This window comes from Trichosurus vulpecula, chromosome 1 (assembly GCF_011100635.1).
Source record: "Trichosurus vulpecula isolate mTriVul1 chromosome 1, mTriVul1.pri, whole genome shotgun sequence".
NCBI classification, from domain to species: Eukaryota; Metazoa; Chordata; class Mammalia; order Diprotodontia; family Phalangeridae; genus Trichosurus; species Trichosurus vulpecula.
Window position 1 is genome coordinate 426,720 of NC_050573.1, and position 21,654 is coordinate 448,373.

The 21,654-nt window shown below is 42.4% G+C and overlaps 1 protein-coding gene across 1 annotated transcript in view; it reads left to right on the forward strand.

Moving 5' to 3' along the window:
- Positions 1 to 21,654, forward strand: part of LOC118845023 (zinc finger protein 260-like) — a 73,610-nt gene that overhangs the window by 12,619 nt on the left and 39,337 nt on the right. The window contains exon 3 of the mRNA XM_036753049.1: positions 8,877 to 9,003. Coding sequence (XP_036608944.1) covers positions 8,877 to 9,003 — 127 coding nt within the window. The remainder of the gene's footprint in view (positions 1 to 8,876; positions 9,004 to 21,654) is intronic.

Below are 21,654 nucleotides of genomic sequence, written 5' to 3' on the forward strand. Positions count from 1 at the left end.
GTGGCTGATACCTATGAATCTCATACAGTCTGTCCTATCTACTGATATTCCACTAGCCCCTTGATCACTGAGTCTTACCATCTGTAGCCATAATGGCTTTTGTTTTCTTTGAATGGCTCAGCTTGCCTCATTGAGCCTCTGGACACTGTGGCTTGCTCTTCCGGGGCAGGAGGCCCAAAGAGCATGCCGGGAAGCAGACAGCTTCCTGTGTGAGGAGTCATGGGGCTGGCTGAGGGGAGGTGTTAGCTCCAGAACCTGGTCTACCCTAGGGGGAGGAGCCAACTCAAGAACCAATCAGCCCTGGTCATTAGGGCGGAGCTTGATGATGTCAAAAACCCTATAAAAGGGGAGAGGACAGCTTGAAGATTCTTCCTTTCTTCCTTTTCCGGTTGGAGCCAGCGACAGTTACAACGACCGTTACAGAGGCAGTTACGACAGTTACATCGTCAGTTGCAGTTGCAGCTTCAGTTTCAGACACAGACACAGCTGAGGCAGGAGCTGCCAGTAGCAGAGCTGACCTACGGGAGGAAGCTGAACAAAGACTTCAGGCCAGTGGGTAATCTTATTACCATAAAAGGGGGAAACATGATTTTGCTTTACGCAATCATGTTTCTCTGTAGCCTCCTGGTTACTCTTTCAAGGCGTACCTATTGGGCCTGGAAGATTATGACCAACATATCAAAATGGGGCTTCTGGTTCATGGGTTGGTTACTGTGGAGCCTAAATAAATGTTTTGATTCTTCTGCCTTCTACTTTGAGAGTTTCTTCTATCCGGCGATTCCGAACCTTTCAGACATGTTTATGATCCTCTTTGAGATTATAAACTCTGCCCTCCTGATACATTTGGCGTCACGAACAGGATCGCTAGGTATAAGATCTCTATTTAGAAGCAGAACAATTTCAGAGGAAGAGATAAATATCCCAGGATGGGAGGATCCATTTTATTCCTCCCTAGCAAAAGAATTGGCTAAAAAAGCTGGACCCTGTGAAAACTGGGAACCAAGGCTACGGAGAGGAGATCCTAGGGATTTGGAAAAGTGTTTACGAGAAGTTGGGATTCAGTCAGGGGCATCACTATCTAGGCAAAGCTGGATAGTGTTATCAGCCTACCGTCTAGTATACGAAAGATTGAGATTAAGTGAAAGACATGGGGGCACTCCTACCCCACAGGAAGAAGGGAAATCTCAGATAGCAGAAGACCAAACTGACTCAAATGAGAACTTTTCTATTAATGTGGCTAAGAGCAACAGGAGACCAAAAAAGCCCAGAGTGCATTTCAACCCAGCCCAGAAAGAGCCGGCTGAGGCACAAAACACTACTGGGGTTCAGGATGTGCCTCACACAGAGAATAGGAGATGGTTAAATGATCAGACAAGGGCTCGACCCATACAAAGGAGGAAGACAGAAACCCGAGGTGAAGATTCAGTTACAAGGGAAATTCAGGAAGATTTCTCACCGCAAGAGGTCACAGATATTTTGAGTAGATTCAGCCAAAGAATAGGAGAACCATTGATATCTTGGATGGTAAGACTCAGTGATCAAGGGGCCGGTGGAATATCAGTAGATGGGACAGACTGCATGAGATTCATAGGTATCAGCCATGATCCTCTAGTTCAACAAGCTTTTAGGGAACATCATCAGCAAGGAGATGGTGATAGCAGGACTACTCTGTTGGCATTAGCCGCTGTGGGATGCAATAAGAGATATGATACTGATTCTATGTGGCCCACTGAGCACAGACCCTGGTATTCACTTAGAGATTGTATCATGAGACTAAAGGAGGAGGTAATGAAGACTGCCATTATGATAGGAACTGCAGACAAATATTACAATGATCCAATGGGACTGTCTCATAGGAATTTAATAATTAGGACAGCTCCCCCTGCTTATAAACAACTAATTTTGAATTTATTGCTTGGAGAAGTAGGGAGCCGTCTTACAACAGTGATAAATAAGATTTTACAGTTATATGACTTAGGTGACTGGGGAAGGGATAGATCTCCTCAAGAGAGAAGGGTGAATAACCAGCAAACTTGGCGCCAAAGGAGAGTAACAAGGAAAGAAATGTTTACTGCTTTATTGAGAGCAGCGGTAGGTTTTGAAATGATAGATGGAATTCCAACCAATGAATTATATAGAATGTACAGAGATAAAGGCCTTGATAACAGGAGAGATAGGGAAATCAGAACTGCTCCTGCAAATGCTACAGATGTTGAACCTTCATACCCAAGTGAATCACATGAAAGGGAATACTAGGGAACAGGCCAGGCCCCAGCCCAAATTAAGGAAATACACAGGCTGGATTGTAGACCTCACATTAACTTGACCATATATTGGAAAAATGGGTCAAGTACGGTAACTGAGGCATTAATAGATACTGGGGCCGAGGCCACCCTTATTTATGGAAATCCAGACAAGTTCAGCCATGGAACTCCTATTACCATCACAGGACTAGGAGGGACTGAAATATCAGCCAGACAAGTTAAATTGATGATGAAAATTGGACGGTTGCCCAAGAAAGAATATAGTGTGGTTATTGTGCCTATTCCTGAATACATCATTGGAATAGACATTTTGAAGGGTATGACCTTAAATTTACCTGAAGGGAAATACCAATTTGCTGTGAGGAAAATAGGCATTAATGCAGTCTTAGTGGGGAAAATCAAGATGGATCCAATCACTTTGCCCGAACCTTCTGAAGTAATTACTTTGAGGCAATATCGTGTGCCAGGTGGGCAAGATGAAATTGCCAACACTATAAGAGAATGTGTTGAGGCAGGAGTGTTAGTCCCTACAACTACTCAATGGAACAACCCTGTCTGGCCAGTCCGAAAATCAGATGGGACATGGAGGATGACAGTAGATTATAGACAGCTGAACAAAGTGACTCCTCCCTTGTATGCTGCTGTTCCAGACACGGTTACTTTAATAGAGAGAATACAAAAACATGAAGGGACTTGGTATGCAGTTATTGATTTGGCCAATGCCTTCTTTACAATCCCAATAGACCCCAAGCAATGGAATCAGTTTGCTTTTACTTGGCAAGGCCGACAGTATACATTTACACGCCTGCCGCAAGGATATATTCATAGCCCAACTATTTGCCACAGGATTGTAGCTGAACATTTGGATGAATTAAAGTTACCTGGTGTACAGCTTACACATTACATAGATGACATCATGATACAGGGAAAGAATATAAAGGAGGTGGAGGAGAGTTTAGCATTATTAATTGACCATATGAAAAGCAAAGGATGGGAAATCAACCCCGCAAAGGTTCAAGGGCCAGCTCAAACTGTAAAATTCTTGGGGATACAGTGGAATAGAGGACTGCGAGAAATTCTCCCACAAGCTCGACAAAAAATCCAGGATTTTCCCACCCCTACCAATAAGAAAGAGGCCCAAAAGTTCATAGGGCTATTTGGTTATTGGAGACACCACATCCCACATTTGGGACAGATTTTAAAACCCTTGTATAAAGTCACCAGAAAGAAATATGAATTTGACTGGGGACTTGAACAAAGTAGAGCTTTTGAGGAAGCAAAGGCTGCTATTCAATTAGCTCTAGACTTATGGCCTATGCAAAATGGGCCAGTGGAGTTACAAGTGACTGTACAAGATGACTATGCAAATTGGAGTCTGTGGCAAAAACAACAAGGCCGAAGTGTACCTTTAGGCTTTTGGTCAAGGAAACTGCCCTCATCTGGAGTGCAATATACACCTTTTGAGAAGCAGCTGTTAGCTGCATATTGGGCTTTAGTAGAAACTGAGCAACTAACTCTGGGTCATGAAGTGGTATTAAGGCCTGGAATTCCAATTATGACTTGGGTAATGAGTACCCCAGCTTCTCACAGAATTGGACATGCACAAGAGGCAAGCATAATCAAATGGAAGTGGTATATTCAGAATAGGTCCAGAGCAGGCAAAAATGGAGTTTCTGCTCTACATGAATCTGTGGCGAACATTGATACTGAGAGCAATGAAAAGCCCCTTGAATCTAAGCAACAGATGGTACCATCCTTAGTGAAATGGAATAATGGATATGACGGACTAAATGAAGAACAGAAGAAACATGCTTGGTTTACTGATGGGACAGCAAAATATTTAGGACAGAAGAGACATTGGAAAGCAGTAGCCTATAACCCCTGTACAAGGAGAACTCTGGAAAGTTCTGGGATAGGTGGAAGTAGCCAATATGCTGAACTGATGGCAGTGCATCAGGCCATCAGAGCAGAGAAAGGAGGACAGTGTCATATATTTACTGACTCGTGGGCGGTAGCTAATGGATTAGCTACGTGGATGCCTATATGGAAGAATCAGAATTGGGAGATTCATGGCAAACAAGTTTGGGGTAAAGAGTTATGGGAAAATATATGGGACATGTCTTTGGTTACAGATCTGTCAGTTTTTCATGTTGATGCTCATGCAACCCTGACCACACCAGAACGTGAGTACAATGCACATGCGGATCGACTAGCAAAGATTGCTACTGAATGTATTGTCCCTACTCCGACTCCAACTGATGACCCAGCCTTAGCAAGATGGGTCCACCAGACTGCTGGCCATTTAGGGGTCCAGGCCACCCATCGATGGGCACAGGATCGAGGTATCAGTATTTCTCATGCGTTGTTAAAACAAATAACAGAGGAGTGTTGTATATGCCAATTAGAAAAAGAACGAACTCTTCCTAGGATAGTTACTGGAGAAATAGCAAGGGGAAAAGTTCCAGCCCAAATTTGGCAGATAGATTATATTGGCCCACTACCCCAGGATAAAGGATGTAAATATGTATGTACGTGTGTTGACACCTATTCAGGTGTACTAGTGGCTTGTCCTTATAAAGACGCAACTCAGAAAAACACCTGTAAAACTCTAGATATTGTAAGTTTATATTATGGAACCCCAATGCAGATTCAAAGTGACAATGGGTCACATTTCAAGGGCAAAGAAGTGAAAAGATATTGTGTGTTGAATAATATAGAATGGATATATCATATTCCATATTACCCACAAGCATCTGGGCTAATTGAAAGAATGAATGGATTGTTGAAAGAACAGCTGAGAAAATTAAGCTCAAATAATTCATATCGACATTGGAAGGATAATTTGTCTATTGCCTTACGTAATTTGAATAATAGGCCCTTAGGGGGGAGTACACCTCTAGCCAGAATGATGACCCCAAATCTGCAGATCAGAGAACAGCAAACATGTGAGATCCAAAACATTGAATTTTGGACTGTGAGGGAAGATGTCCCACTACCAAGTCCAGGAACACCTGGTTCAGCAGGATATGATTTACATTGTATAGAGAATTTTAGGTTAAATAGGAAAGAGATAAGAAAAACCCCTACTGGAGTATGTATGAGAATCCCCAAGAATCATCTTGGATGGATATTACCTAAACCAGGATTAGCGGCTCAAGGAATACATGTATTGGCTGGAGTGATAGATTCTAATTATCAAAAAGAAATTGTTGTGACACTCCAGAATATGGGTAAAAAACCTGTACAATTTTGTAGAAATGATAGGATGGTTCAAGTCATTATTATCCCCTGTGAAAAAATACCCTTTGTGAAAACTGACCCTCCTCCCAAAATAACTACTAGAGGGGCAAAAGGGTCTTGCTCCATTGATAGAATAAAGTCAGGAGCTAAGGTATGGGTAAAACGGAAGCCAGATGATATTCCAAAGGCTGCAGAAGTTATAGCCCATGGGAAGGACAACACTGTAACAGTTGTCTATTCAGGGGAAAATAATTACCGAATCGTACCCCTGAACCATATATTTTACCGTGAATAGGTTATAATAATAGATTCACAGACTATTCTTTTTGTCCTTTATTTTGGCTAACCTTGTTGCTAGTTTTGTTTCCTTCAGGCTTAAGCACCCTGCACTTTCCGGTGACTGCCTAAGCATGTAGCATTCTTGGAATTCCTGCCAGCTCGTTAAAGAAATGACCTCTGGAATGGGACTTTTTGGGGGCAGGGCCATCTCTACATCCAATTTCAGCATGAAGAAGCTATGGAAAATGAGACCTTCACCCCTCACCCCAAGATTTTGAGCCCCAATCGTTCAAGGGGGGTGGAAATGATGATAGTGTTCTGTTTACTTATTTTGTGTTATCCTTGCTGTGTTGTTTTATTGTTATGATATTATTGATCCTATGTAATGGATACAAGGACCTAGGGGTGGATCATATTTGAATCGTAAACCAATATTTAGGAATGTCACCAAATGATATGTTTTGCTTTATAATGAATGATATGTTTTAGTTTCCTTTGTAATTGGATCACAATGTATGTTCTAGGATACATGGCTGATTAGATTATGTATCCTATAACAAGGGGTGGAGTGTAGCCATAATGGCTTTTGTTTTCTTTGAATGGCTCAGCTTGCCTCATTGAGCCTCTGGACACTGTGGCTTGCTCTTCCGGGGCAGGAGGCCCAAAGAGCATGCCGGGAAGCAGACAGCTTCCTGTGTGAGGAGTCATGGGGCTGGCTGAGGGGAGGTGTTAGCTCCAGAACCTGGTCTACCCTAGGGGGAGGAGCCAACTCAAGAACCAATCAGCCCTGGTCATTAGGGCGGAGCTTGATGATGTCAAAAACCCTATAAAAGGGGAGAGGACAGCTTGAAGATTCTTCCTTTCTTCCTTTTCCGGTTGGAGCCAGCGACAGTTACAACGACCGTTACAGAGGCAGTTACGACAGTTACATCGTCAGTTGCAGTTGCAGCTTCAGTTTCAGACACAGACACAGCTGAGGCAGGAGCTGCCAGTAGCAGAGCTGACCTACGGGAGGAAGCTGAACAAAGACTTCAGGCCAGTGGGTAATCTTATTACCATAAAAGGGGGAAACATGATTTTGCTTTACGCAATCATGTTTCTCTGTAGCCTCCTGGTTACTCTTTCAAGGCGTACCTATTGGGCCTGGAAGATTATGACCAACATATCAAAATGGGGCTTCTGGTTCATGGGTTGGTTACTGTGGAGCCTAAATAAATGTTTTGATTCTTCTGCCTTCTACTTTGAGAGTTTCTTCTATCCGGCGATTCCGAACCTTTCAGACATGTTTATGATCCTCTTTGAGATTATAAACTCTGCCCTCCTGATACACCATCCAAGATATTAATGGTTCTCCTATTCTTTTGCTGAATCTATGCAAAATATCTGTGACCTCTTGCTGTGAGAAATCTTCCTGAATTTCCCTCGTAACTGAATTGTCACCTTGGGTTTCTGTCTTCCTCCTTTGTACGGGACGAGCTCTTGTCTGAGTATTTAACCATCTCCCATTCTCTACGCAAGGGATGTCCTGAACCCTAGTAGCGTTTTGTACCTCAGGCCCTAACGTTGTCTCATTTTCCTCCCACTCGCTTCCCCTGCCATCATGGCAAGGGCAAAGCAGGCAGGCAGGCTCAGTCTGGGCTGGGTTGGAATGCACTCTTGGCTTATTTGGCCTCCTGTTGCTCCTAGCCACATTAATAGAAAAGTTCTCATTTGAGTCAGTTTGTTCTCCTGCTATCTGAGATTCCGCTTCTTGCTGTGGGGTAGGAGTGCCCCCATCTCTTTCACTTAATCTCAGTCTTTCATATACTAGCCGGTAGGCTGATAACACTAGCCAGCTTTACTTAGATAGTGATGCCCCTGACTGAATCCCAGCCTCTTGTAAACAACTTTCCAAATCCCTAAGATCTCCTCTCTGTAGCCTTGGTTCCCAGTTTTCACAGGGTCCAGCTTTTTTAGCCAATTCCTTTGGTAGGGAGGAATAAAATGGATCCTCCCACCCTGGGATATTCATCTCTTCCTCTGAAGCTCTTCTGCTTCTAAATAGAGATCTTACACCTAGCGATCCCATCCTCATCACCAAATGTAGTATGAGGGTAGAGTTTATAATTTCAAAGAGGATCATATATATGTCTGAAAGGTTCAGAACCTCTGGATATAAGAAATTCTCAAGATAGGAGGCAGAAGAATCAAAGCATATATTTAGGCTCCACAGTAACCAACCCATAAACCGGCATCCCCATTTTGGTATTTTGATCAAAAGCTTCCAGGCCCAGTAAGTCCGCCTCACAAGAGTAACCAGGAGGCCACAGAGAAGTATGATGGTATAAAGCAAAATCATATACATGCTTCCCCTCTATGGTAAAAAGATTACCCACTGGCCTCAAGTCCTTGTTCAGCTTCCTCCCGTAGGTCAGCTCTGCTACTGGCAGCTCCTGCTTCAGCTTCGGCTGTGGCTGTAGCTGTAGCAGCCTCTGGCTCCAACAGAAGCTGTTTTTAACCATCCAGCTTCTGCGGGGGTGTAAGGTACGCTGGGGAAAGCACAGGTTCTTTTGATCTGCTTAAGCCGGGTGAAGGGGTTGACCGGGAAAGCACAGGTTCTTTCGATCAGCTTAAGCAAGGGAAGCAAGGTGAAGGGGCTGACAAGCTTACTCCAATCCAACATACAAAGAGCATTCAGTTAGTTCAGGGGAAAATGCCAAACTATGCAAGGGCACTTTTTGACTAAGTGCTAAGGAGCCCATTTTTAGTTACCAACACACAGTGCTGATGAAGAAGATATTTCCCATCACCCTCTCTCATACTCCCCCACACATCCACCTACCTCACAGACAGAACACCAGATTTCTCCCTGATTCCACAGGAAAATACTCCTCAGTTTTAGTCTAACTGATCATGGAAAATGCTTTTCTCAAAATTCAATTGGGCTCTTAATGACTGTGGTTTTAGAAGTTGACTCTGATTCTTATAACGGGTCTGACGTTTGGGCAAATCCCTTCTCTGTGCTTCAGTTTTGTCCTGTAAATTAATGGGGGTTGGACGATTAAAATCTGAAGTGTCCTTCAGCTCTACATTCCATGACTTTTAATGATTTAGGGGTTGGTGACATTCAAGGACGTGGCTGTGGACTTCACCCAGGAGGAGTGGGGCCTCTTGGACCATGCTCAGAAGGAGTTGTACAAAGGGGTCATGCTGGAGAATGCCCGGAACCTGCTCTCCCTGGGTAAGGACATGTTCTCTAATAATGCTGAGTCTGCAGTCAAAGGAATATCTTCATCCCCTGGTGTGCAGGGTTAGGAGCACTGATCAGTCATTAGAGAGAGAAAAGTGTTGGTCTCCTGTCCTGCTGCCTGGAGTTTCCTATAGGAAGTCTATGCATTGTGTGACAGGAACCTGAGGGTTTCCTTGTTGCTCCTGAAGCTGTCTCTTACCTCTTCTAGGCAGCTTCAAATTAGTATGGAAGAATCTCAGACCTGGAACTAATGTCAGGGGTCATTTGGCCTAACCTCCACCTGGCCATGAAATTTGTCCGCCAAGTCTCTGAAAGCTGCTCAGGCGGCTTTTCGTAACAAGCCTGTCCTCTCTGGGATGGGTCTGGGATCTGGAATATTCTTCTTTTTAACAAGCATCAATTTGTAGCTCATGGCTTCTACTTGTCCCTGGTATAGCAAGTTTAAGTGGCGATTAAGTGACTTGTCCAGAGACACACAGCTAGTAACTGTCTGAGGCTGGATTCAGACTCTGGCATGCCTCACTCTAGGCCCAGGGCTGTCTGCACTGCACCATCAGTTGCCTCTAATTCCTAGAGAATAGAGCGTGTGCAATGAGTCCATCCTTCTGTGAAGAAGGTGCACCAAGACCAAATTTTCTGATTCCAACCTGGTTCCCTGATCTTGTCCTTCACCTGTCCCCAAAGCTCAAAGGAGATATGCTATCAGACTATCCATCAGGAGGCCTGGGAACCACCCTGGGGTCCTTGCTTACATGACTTACATGACTTGCTTACATAAGAGACTGGCCAAGAAATGGAATTTGGACCAACTAGGGTCTATTGAGTTTGCCAGCAGGAGAATCTCACCCAAAGAGGCAAAGATGCCCCAAATGAACAGTACACAAGATTTCTATAGGTTTCAGGGAGTGAGGAACAAGGGAGGGGAACAGGGCAAAAGGGGGTTGGTCAAGGTCTCATTTCTGGGGCTCTAGTTTGATTTTGTGCAATAAGCCTTTTTCACCAGTTTTGGAATTAGGGGTTTCTATCAGAATGGGACTCAGCAGGATGGGGGGCAGAGGTTTGGCTCTTTCTCAGAACAGGTTGTACAAAAGGATAATGGGGCAGGCTCTATTTCAGGTTATTTGCGTTACAAACACTAATGGGTGAGTACAGGCTTATACGTGTGAACGTAATAGTGTGAACCTCAGAATGGAGCAGCTCAGGGTCTGAACACCTTTCCCCAAACCAAACTAAATGACATGTTTCTCTCCATGCTAATTCCTAACTGACTCCCCATGCCCAGGGCTGCCAGTTCCCAGAGAAGACATGATCTCTTACTTTGAGCAAAGGGAAGCCCCGTGGATGCTGGAGCAAGAAGGCCTGGGGAGCTGCTGTCCTGGTGAGTGAGTGAAGGCAGATATATGAGAGCTGGGATTACAAGAGGCTGCTATGTGTTCTGGTGAAGCAGGCACTCGATTTGAGGGACAGGAAGACTTGATCTGGAATTCTTTTTCAGATTTTTCTGAGCGGTGTCTTCCTGGGTCAGTCACTGAACTAATGAACCTCATTTCTCCATCTGTAAAATGAGGGGTTTGAACTCCATGGCCTTGCAGCTCCATTTTAGGGATCAATCTATGATCCCAAAAGAAGTCACTGTTTTCAATTTCAGGACATGGAATTCTCATGAAACTGCAAAAAAGGGTTATAGTATCCTATATGAGCTTTTTCCTAGACTTTCTTCAAGTCAACAAACATCTAAGTGCCTCCTATATTCCAGATCCTGTACAAAGCACCAAGCACATAAATCAATGCAAGGGACACCCCCTGCTCCCATGGAGCTCACAGTCTGGTGGGGCAGAGAGCACGCCAATAACTACATAGAAACCCACTATGGACAGGATAGTCAAGAGCTATCAGGAGTAGTCAAGAAAGGGAAGGCTTTAAAGTTAAGGAGGAGTGGGAAGGGTTTATTATGGTAGGTGGGCTCTAGCTAGGGATTCACAGAAGCCAGTTTGGAGATTGTTGGTAATCTTTGACAGAGACTTTGCAGTTGGACAGTGAAAAATCGAGCTAACCTGCAGAGACTTTCTTTTTTCCTTTTTTTTCTCTTGACTTTTATAAATATCCAAATGAATTGTAAAATCAAATGAAAAAAATGCACTCTGCATACAGAGAAAGAACTGATAAAAAGAAATGTCTGGAATAATTTTATATACGTGTCCTTATTTGTGTCTAATGGTGGCCATATCTTGGGCAGTGTGAGGATAGGAAAAGAAAGAAAAACAAGTTTCAAAGAAAGAAAGAGAAAGGAGTTGGGAGACACCAAATGGAATGGCCATCTTTAGTTGTTTAGCCATAAAATGGACAAAAGATATTGGACACCATCTCATGAGGATGCATGGGTCAAGTGAGAATATTTTAAAGATTAGAGAGAAATTAGAGAGAAATTATTTGTGGTCATAGGGAAAGAGTCATCAGTGTGGGATACAGTGAAAATTGGTGACAAAAAAAGGAGATCCTAGAAGAAAAATACATGGAGGTAGATGAGGAGGCATTTGCACGTGTAAGAGGATTTTCTTTAGCAAGCAGAAGAATAATCTTTCCATGTGATATGGGGGTTAAAAAGGAGAAGACATCTGATTTATGTGAGATTAGGCAGATAAGGAAGCCCTTGATTAATGTCCAATTTTCTTCAGTGGTTGAGAGCGGGGTAGAAGCAAGCCATGATGGAGGGTTGGGGATGAAATGATGTAGAAGGGCTGCTGTAGTGAGCAGCATAAGGAGTCAGGGAGATGGCAAAGGATTGCCTTTCCCCAGTGAGGGCCCAGCTGAGATTACGTAGCCTAAATCGGTAGTGGACCTGGCAGCCTGGTTTCATGATTTTTCTCTCTGTACATTAGCAGCACATGAGGAGGAGAGATGGCTGCAGCCTTACTCAGGAGTCTTCCAAGGTCAAACTTTGCATAAATCATCAGCCCAAGTCCCTTTTCTAATCTCTAGGGATAATCTCTATCCATATTCTTGGAGAATCATTGGCCAGGTTCCTACAGGTGAGCACCACATCAGTTGAGGGAGCTGGGAGTTAGAGACCCAGAGCAGGAGACCCTTCAGGAGTCTAGAAAAAAGCCTCTGTGATCCTCAGTATTGGTTCTGGTTCAATTCCATCACGATACAAACCTAAGGGGACTACTTAGAGGTGATTGAGTACAAGAAGTGGACAGAAACATGTCTGAGGCCTGAACTTGCATTCAGCAACTAGGAGAGAGACCAGAATGCAGGGAGTAGAGGTAGAAGTGAGGGACTGCTATCAACCCTGGACCCAGTTAGGGAATCAGTGGTTGGCTGATTGCTGTCCTTCATTCTCAAGAGGACCAAAATGACATCACTATGCTAGAGTCAAGTTTCAGTGTGTCTGACTGTGGCTGATCAGGCACAAATAGTCCGTGTAAACATTTGGGGTGGATCTCATCCTGTGTTTCCTTTGAGCTGTTTCAACTCTGCTTTGCTCATAGAGCACAGCACCTTCTCTGATGTGGGCATGCCATGCTGAGTGGTCCTGTGCCAGTGTTTCCCATGTCACACAGTCAGTTCCAAAATTGTTGAGAGAGACCTTGAGAGTGTCCTTGTATGGCTTCCTCTGACCACCATGTGAACGATTGCCCTGTGTGAGTTCTCCATAAAATAGTCTTTTGGGCAAGGGTTCATTTTGCATTCAAACAACTTGGTCTGTAGAGTATGTTCAGGGAACACTTGTACCTCTGGTGTGAGGGCTCCTGAGCCTTTTTCAGGGCTGCTTTTGAACTTTGGTGTCCACCTATTCCAACCAACTCTCACCTGTGGCTCCAGGAAGCTGTAACATGCCCAGTGGCCACACCCCAGTAACCACTTCTGCAGATGGGCTAAACCAGGTTGAGGGTAAGCAAGGGGCCTCATAGGGAATCAATAAACAGTAAGCACCTTTTGTTCTAGGCACTATCCCTGCCAAAGGAAGGCAAAAGACAGTCTCTGTTGTCACAGAGCTCAGAATCTAGTTTACAAACTAATGCTGATACAGGGAAAAGACAGTCTTTTGGAATGGAAGGACATTTAATTCAACAAGGAAACAAGGGAATAAAAGGAGTGAGGATAATACTGATTTAAGAAGGAGAGCAGAATGGAGGAGGAAACAGTCAAAATCAAATGAAAGTAATAGCTAACATTTATACACCATGTACCAGTGTATCATGCACTCTATGAATATTGTCTCATTTTTTCCTCATGAGAACCCTAGAATTTAGGTGCTCTTATTATGCCCATTTTACAGAAAAAAAAAAACCTGAGGCAAACAGAGGTCTTGTAACTACCTTAGGGTCAAAGGACTAGTAAGTTTCTGAGGTGGGATTGGAACTCAGGTATTCATAATTCAAGGTCCAGCGTTCTATTCACTATACCACCAGCTGTATTCTGATTTTTTAACAGAATACAGTGAAAATGCTCACACAAGAATGAGGTGGGAAATAGAAGGGGAATTTCACAAGCTCCTGCTGGAGGAGGGAAATTCATTTGTTTAAGTAACCAGTCAAAATGAATTGCTAATTACTATTAAAAAGATTTATTTTTCTATTGGCTTATAGCAAATACTGCATTGTATGAGAAATGTGCTTGAAGGTCAATTGCCAATATTGCTTTGGTGTTTTTAAAATAATGTTTATAGATGAAAAAAACCTTTGAAAGGATAGAATTTCTTCAGATATGACTTGGTGTTTCTACCACTGGTAGACTGGCTGCATGTTCACTGAAGCTGAATGTACTGAAAGTAGTGAATGACTGACCCATGTTGCCAACCAAGTCCTTTGAGAAGCTGCCAGATAGAAGAATAGTAACATGAACAGCGGAGAAGTTCAAATTAGGAAACAACCTCAGTACTTTAATGAGTAGCATTTTAAGGTCTGGTTCTGTAGCAAGGTTGTGGTGGTTCATGATGGTTTCATGATGGTGATGCCTGGTGATGAGGGTGTTCCAATAACCTGCTCTCACTGAAGCAATTTGATGCCAAGTCGAGAACCTGAAAGAATATTTTGCACCTAGTCAGAAGCAGTCAGAGTTTGAGGTCCCCCAAAGCAGTATATTCCTCATTATGATAGTTTCAAATCAATGCAGAAAGACCACTGTTAAGGTTGAAACATGCACATACTTGTTATGCCAGAGGATAAATAACGTTGTAACCAAATTGGACAATTATTTACCACTTAAGGTGCCACTGACAAACTTCTAGCTCAATTCCCTTGGACCATTATCACAATCTTCCAGGAGTTTGCGAACCTCTAAAGGGGAGGGCTGTAAGAAGTTCAGTCATGAAGCATGCTGTCCACTTCTGTACCAAAGGATGATGAACTCAAGTCCCTGTATCATACACATATTTTCAGACCTGGGCATTGCCATTCATTTTTTAAATTGTGTTTTTTAGGAGGATTTTGATTTGGTTTTAGTGAGCACTGGCATTGACAGATAATTTTTAAAAAGAAATAAGTAATGGCCATCTCAAAAAATTAATGAGTCAGAACAAAATCATTTATGCATCTGGTAAGCAAAAAAAAAAAAGTATTGGTGTTCTGGAAGTGACCCCAGATAATGCAACAGAGAAAAATAAGATTGAAAGTGATCACCCGAGAAATTATTTTATGTTTACAGGTAGGACAGATCATGAAATAATTGGAATATTTAGTATATGTGCACTAAATGGCAGTGTATCTATGAACAAAGGATTGAAAGGGCAGACAATGGAAGGGAAAGGGAAAGATTGAAAGTGGAGATAATTTGTCAAGTACTGTGATCAAAGCATGCCCCTTCCTGGGGTTTTAATTCTAGTCTTAGCCTTTGGGATTTGGATCAAGTCACTCAGCCAATCTGAGCTCATGGTGTGAGTTATGAATGTGATGAGAATGATGGCCCTACTTGTGTCACAGGTTTGTTGTGAGGATCTAATGTAAATTTGTATATAAAATTCTTTGTAAATTTAGTCACCCTTGGGGTGTAAACTAAGGGCATTGTACAATAATTGTTTCTGCCCTTTTAAGATTTTTCTCTTTGCCTAGGGAAATAGAAACTACCTGCGTTTACGTTCTGCCAGTAGACGGAAGGGCATATTAATATGTGTATGTGTGTGTATAGTGTCTGCATTTGCATTTTTTTTTTGGAAGGAGAGATCAGCCTGGAAATGAAGCAAACCACTGCAGAAGTAACCCTTTCTGTGGAAGAAACTCACAAGCAAAGATTCATAAGTGATGGTCCCTATGACTTCAATTGGAGAGAAATCTGTGCAACACATGAGAGAATCCACACTGGAGAGAAATATTATGACTGTAAACAGTGTGGAAAGGGTTTTACAGAGAGAAGATATCTTCTTGCACATCTCAGAAGCCATACTGGAGAGAAACCATATGAATGTAATCAATGTGGAAAGTCTTTTAAAAGTAAGGCCAGTCTTACTTTACATCAGAGAATACACACCGGAGAGAAACCTTTTGAATGTAATCATTGTGGAAAGGTTTTTAAAAGTAAGGTCAGTCTTACTTTACATCAGAGAACCCACACTGGAGAGAAACCTTATAAATGTTCTCAATGTGGAAAGACTTATGCATGGAAAGAGAGTCTTGTTCAACATCAGAGGATCCACACTGGAGAAAAACCATATAGATGTAATCAGTGTGGAAAGACTTATACATGGAAAGACAGTCTTGTCAAACATCAAAGGATCCACACTGGAGAGAAACCATATGAATGTAATCAGTGTGGAAAGGCTTTTATGAAGAGTGCTCATCTTATTGTGCATTATAGAACCCACACAGGAGAGAAGCCTTATGGCTGTAATCAATGTGGAAAGGCTTTTAGAGAGAAGAGACGTCTTAATGAACATCAGAGAGTCCACACTGGAGAGAAACTTCATGACTGTAATCAATGTGGAAAAGGTTTTATACAGAGGGCTCATCTTATTGTACATCAGAGAATCCATACTGGGGAGAAACCTTATGAATGTAATCAATGTGGAAAGTCTTTCAGATGTAGCTACAATCTTGCTGAACATCAGAAAAGCCACACTGGAGATAAATGTTACAAATGTAATCAGTGTGGAAAGACTTTCAGATGTGGAAAGAGTATTCGTGAACATCAGAGGATCCACAATGGAGAGAAACCTTATGAATGTGATCAGTGTGGAAAGGCTTTTACATGGAGGGACAGTCTTGTTCAACATCAGAGAATCCATACTGGAGAGAAACCTTATGACTGTATACAATGTGGAAAGGCTTTTCGATGGAGGGACAGTCTTGTTCAGCATCGAAGAATCCACACTGGAGAGAAACCCTATGAATGTAATCAATGTGGAAAGGCTTTTAAATGGGGAAACACTTTTATTCGACATCAGACAATCCACAGGGGAGAGGAATCTTATGAATATAGGCAGTGTGGAAAAGCTTTTAAACAGAGGACTCATCTTATTCTACCTCACAGAATCCACACTGAAGAGAAACCTTATGAATGTGATCAGTGTCAAAAGAGTTTTACATGGAAGCATGGTCTTGTTAAACATCAGACGATCCACACTGTAGAGAAACCTTATAAATGTAATCAATGTGGAAAGACTTTTAAACAGAGGACTTATCTTAGTGTACATCAGAGAATCCACACTGAAGAGAAACTTTATGAATGTAATCAGTGTCAAAAGACTTTTAAGTGGAAACATGGTCTTGTTCAACATCAGATAACCCACACTGGAAAGAAACCTTATAATTGTAATCAGTGTGGAAAGACTTTTGCACAGAAGCCTAGTTTTATTGTTCATCAGAGAATCCACACTGGAGAGAAACCTTATCAATGTAATCAATGTGGAAAGGCTTTTAAATGGGGAAGTACTCTTACTCGACATCAGACAATCCATACTGGAGAGAAACCTTATGAATGTGATCAGTGTGGAAAGTCTTTTAAACAGAGGGCTCATCTTCTTGTACATCAGAGAATCCACACTGAAGAGAAACCTTATGAATGTAATCAGTGTCGAAAGACTTTTAAATGGAAGAATAGTCTTGTTCAACATCAGAGAACCCACACTGGAGAGAAACCTTATGATTTTAATCAATGTGGAAAGACTTTTACATGCAAGGGCAGTCTCGTTCAATATCAGAGAATCCACACTGAAGACAAGCCTTCTGAGTGTAACCAATGAGGAAAGGTTTTTAAGTGCTGTAACAGTCTTACTCTACTTCAGATCATCTACACTGGTCACCTTAAGTAATTGAAGTGCTAAAGCCTTCAGGCTTAAATCAGTCTTTGTTTATCATCAGAGAATTCATGGGAGATATAGGACCCATATAACTGACCTGAATGAGGAAAGGCATTGAAATGGAGTACAGAACTTCTTAGCAGAAAATTCACTCTGGATACAAGCCATCTATGGACTCAGTGTGGGAAAGCTTTCAGCCAGAGATCATCTCTTATCTTTGTGGTGATAATGTGCTTAAAGATCTTTCCCTCCCATTCAATAGGCCTCAGGTGGGGCTAGTTAAGGGAAGTTTCTCAAGTGGAGCCAGTTAAGGGAAATTTGATTAGCAGAGGCTTGATTGTAGGCAGGCTTACACCCTTTTCTTACTAGATTTGAGGCCCCAGGCCCACACCCTTCTGCTCTTTAGGTCATGAGAGGAGTGAAACTCTCAGGGCCCTAAGGAGAGCTGTTAAGACCAGCCCATTGTATGTGCATTGAGTGCTAGCCAATCATATGCCACCTAGGACTGCATATAAAGAGAACCCAGAGTGTGAGAGAAGCAAAACTGAGAGCAGCAGAAAGAAGGAGAATTGAGAAACACACGTCAAGAAAATATTGAGGCAGCCAGTGTCTAGAGAGACTGCAGAGTGGAGAGTGCAGACAAGAGAGTTGCAGAGGTCAAAGAGCTGAGAATCCACAGCATCAAGAGATTGGAGAACTTAGAATCCCAAGAATCCAGGAGACTGCAAGGACTTTCAGAATGAGGGAAAGGATGCAGACAAGCAGACAGTTAGGATTCCTGAGTGATTGTTTACAGGAAGGCCCTAGCAGAGAGGAAGCTTACAGGATGACTTGGTTTCTTGCTATAATAATGTGTTAAAATTTCCTTGTTGCTACACTGAGGTGGTCTTATTGGTTTTGGAATATAATTACTGCTTTATCAAACTGGGGTTATTGGTCTTGGGATTGGATCCTCTGGTGTCTAAATAAATGTTATATTTCCTCTGCTTCCTACCTAGAGAGTTTTTCATACTTTGTGATTCTGAACCATTCAAGCATGTTCAAGTTCATCCTTGAGGTCATGAATCTTGCCTTACTGATACAATCCTGTCATCAGAGGATTTGTAATGAAAAGAAACCTTATGAATGTGCTCAGTGGGTACATGTCTTTCTCTAGAACATGGAGGTCTTGGGTGAAGGCTAAATTTTGTGGCTGACTGTAACATAAAGGGGAGATAAGGAAAATAATTCATGTGATCCTTGAGGTTCCAAAACCGATAAAGGAGGCAATAGGCTGATGATCTCCAGAACTATGCGGGAAAATCCATCTGGGTGTTTTCTGAAATAGAATGTCTTCAGAAAAAGGAAAAGACTTTGTGTCAATATTCTGTGAACTTGGGAACATTCTTTGATGAAGGAAAGAATTCAGATTTGTCTAATCAAGGATATAAAAATTGGAGCAATTTCAGGGAATTTTTTGTTCTCCCCCAAGCCAATTACATGCATGTATCCACCCTACACTGAGGCCACTGTAGGTGACAGTCAAGAAACATCTCATTAGTTTGAGATGGTTTCTGCCTCATGATGATGAGGCAAGGATTCCCCTGATGGACTTGAGGCAGAGCAGAGCCACTGTGTGAACAAAGTAGCCTCTATTAAGCAGATGAGAGGCTTTGCAGTTCTGTCTACAGAGCTTCCCATGGTTGCTCCAGCTCTCTCAGCCTGGAAGGAAAATCTAAAGGAACTCAGTTCCATATCAGAGGCATCTGGGCTGCTTGTAACATGCTCTCTGCAAATCAATGAAGGAAGGGCTCAGGTCCTGATTACAGCACCCTCCTTGGATTGATGGTTTCCAGTACAGAGACCAACAGGTTGGACATGAGGGAGCAATTCAACAGTCATTGTTGGAAGTCTCTGTATTGTCTCATCAAGGCAAGTCACAAGAATCTTGCTTTGCCAGAAAAGGCAAGCACTGATAGGAAAAAAGGTTTCTAATGAAATTCATTTAGATGCTAATGAGGACCCAAGCCCACTCCTTATTCCCTTGTCACCGAATTTATCAGAGAATTGTGAGTTGGAAGGTCCTTCAGAGGTCATCTAGGCCAGACTCATACCTGCAGAGGCATCATACTGAAAACATTTCTTCTTGAAGACCAGCTAGAAAGTCAGCCCATTATTAGGACACAGTTCATCATGTCAGGCTGAAATCTGCCTCTTGTAGCTTACAATCATTGGTACTGGGTCTTCCCACTGGGGTCAGGCAGAACAAGTGTGATTCACCTTAGACATGATAGCCTTTCTGGTATTTGAAGAGTATTTCATATTGCCCACCAAGTTTTCTCTTCAGGAAAAGTAGCCTCACTTCTTCAAAGGATCCTCCTTTGGCCTGGTCTCCAATCCATTATGTACATAGCCCTTCTTTGGATATGTTCCAACTAGCTAATGCCATTTGTTGATTATCTTCAATTGATCATAGATTCTAGATAGAAATAGATATCTTCTTTGTCCATATTTATTTGTCTGGAGGTAGTTGCCAAAGTTAACACCAAACTGGAGTATAAATAAATTTGCAATCTGTTTTTGCTAGCCATATTAGAACCATGACTTTGGGACCCTAAAATCGATCAGTTGGAGGTATATTTATAGACTAGGTAGAAAGGGAAGGCCTTCACCAGATGTCTCCCCACTGGACTCTGATAACTCTGGAGGAGCTATTGAGACTGATGGCTTTGCACAGCTCTGCCTCACATGAATCCAACTCATTTGCAGTTTCTGTCTACAGAGCTTCCCATGGTTGCTCCTGCTCTCCCAGCCTGGAAGGAAAATCTGTGGGTGCAGAAGCTCATGAGTTCAAAAGTTCAGTGTTTCTCAGATAAATGCAAAGGTTCAGTTTTCCATCAGTCACTTTTAATTGAAGAAAAACTCTGAGCTAAATTTAGAAGTACAGTGCTCTCTTAAAACACTTCAAAAGGAATTATTATCTCAGCACCAGCTGCCAATCACTTTGTGTCAAGGAAACTTGTTATCTTCTATACCTTTTAGTATCCTGATTCAATTCTAAGCCATCTGTTGTCATCTCTACCTGCCAGGATGATGCCATTCCTGGAAATACTGTTTACAGGTGTTTTTGTACAATTAGAGGGAATTTTTTATTTATTAATGATTTGTGTAAGATCCACGTGGAAAGTATCAACATTTTCAAGATGAAAAGAGGGGCTGTTTCCAGCCCACACTTCAGACTTTCAGCCAATCATATTCTTCCTGCCTCCATGATGCTTTAGCCATTCATATTGTTTTCCCCACCTACCAACTTCTGTTCTTTGTGCTATCCTTAAAAAGAGGGGCTGCCTTTCATCTTCCATGTCTTTGAGCTTGATGGGGAAGCCATTTTCCCTCTTTTTAGTAAATGCACATTTACTAATAAACTGCTAGTGCTCAGAACTTTCTACCTCAATTGGCTTGATTTTCCTTGTGACAATTAGTCCTTTTGGTTTTGAGATTACCAATGGAATCACTCCTGAAGGAAGTTTTTAGTTTATGGAATCTATGCATGAAAACCATTGTCATCAAATTAGACCTGATTGTCTTGAGGCCATCAGGATACTCTTGGCTGATTTGTTGTTCAGTCATTCCAGGCTTCTCTGACTCTCTGACTCTATGGACCATAGCAGATCAGGCCAATCTATACTCCACTATTTCTCAAAGTCTGGCCAAGTTCATGTTTGCCCATGACACTATCCATCTCATCCTCTGCTTTCCCGTTCTCCTTTTTTCTTCTATCTTTCCCAACATCAGGGTCTTTCGTAATGAATCCCATCTTCTCATTGTGTGGCCAAAGTATTTCAGCTTCATTGTTTGACCCTCTAGTGAAGAGGATGAATGAATTTCTTTAAGTGTTGCCTGATTTCACCTTTTTGCTGTCCAAGGGACTCTCAAAATTCTTCTCTAGCACCACAATTTAAGTGTTCATTCTGTGACACCCAGCTTTCCTTATACTGCAGAAAGACCCATATCTGTGACTCTATGAATTTTGTTGGCAAGGTGATGTCTCTGCTGTTTAGGATGCTGTCCAGATTTGCCGTTGCTTTCCTTTGAAGAAAAAGCATCTTTTAATGTCATGGATGCAGTCACCATCTGCAGTGACCTTTGAGCCCAAGGATTTCAACTCACCCCCTCCCTTCCTGCATCATAAATTCCCTCTCTACCTTATCTTCTGTCCCTGGTCCCACCCAGAGACTCATAAAATTCAAGATTTCACACAGGGTTGATAAGAATTTATGACTTCAGGATGGCGGCTGGAAAGCAGGGACTAGCGTGAGCTCCCCACCAAGTCCCTCCAAAAACCTATAAAAAATGGCTCTGAACCAATTCTAGAACTGTAGAACCCACAAAATAGCAGAGGGAAGCAGGGCTCCAGCCCAGGATAG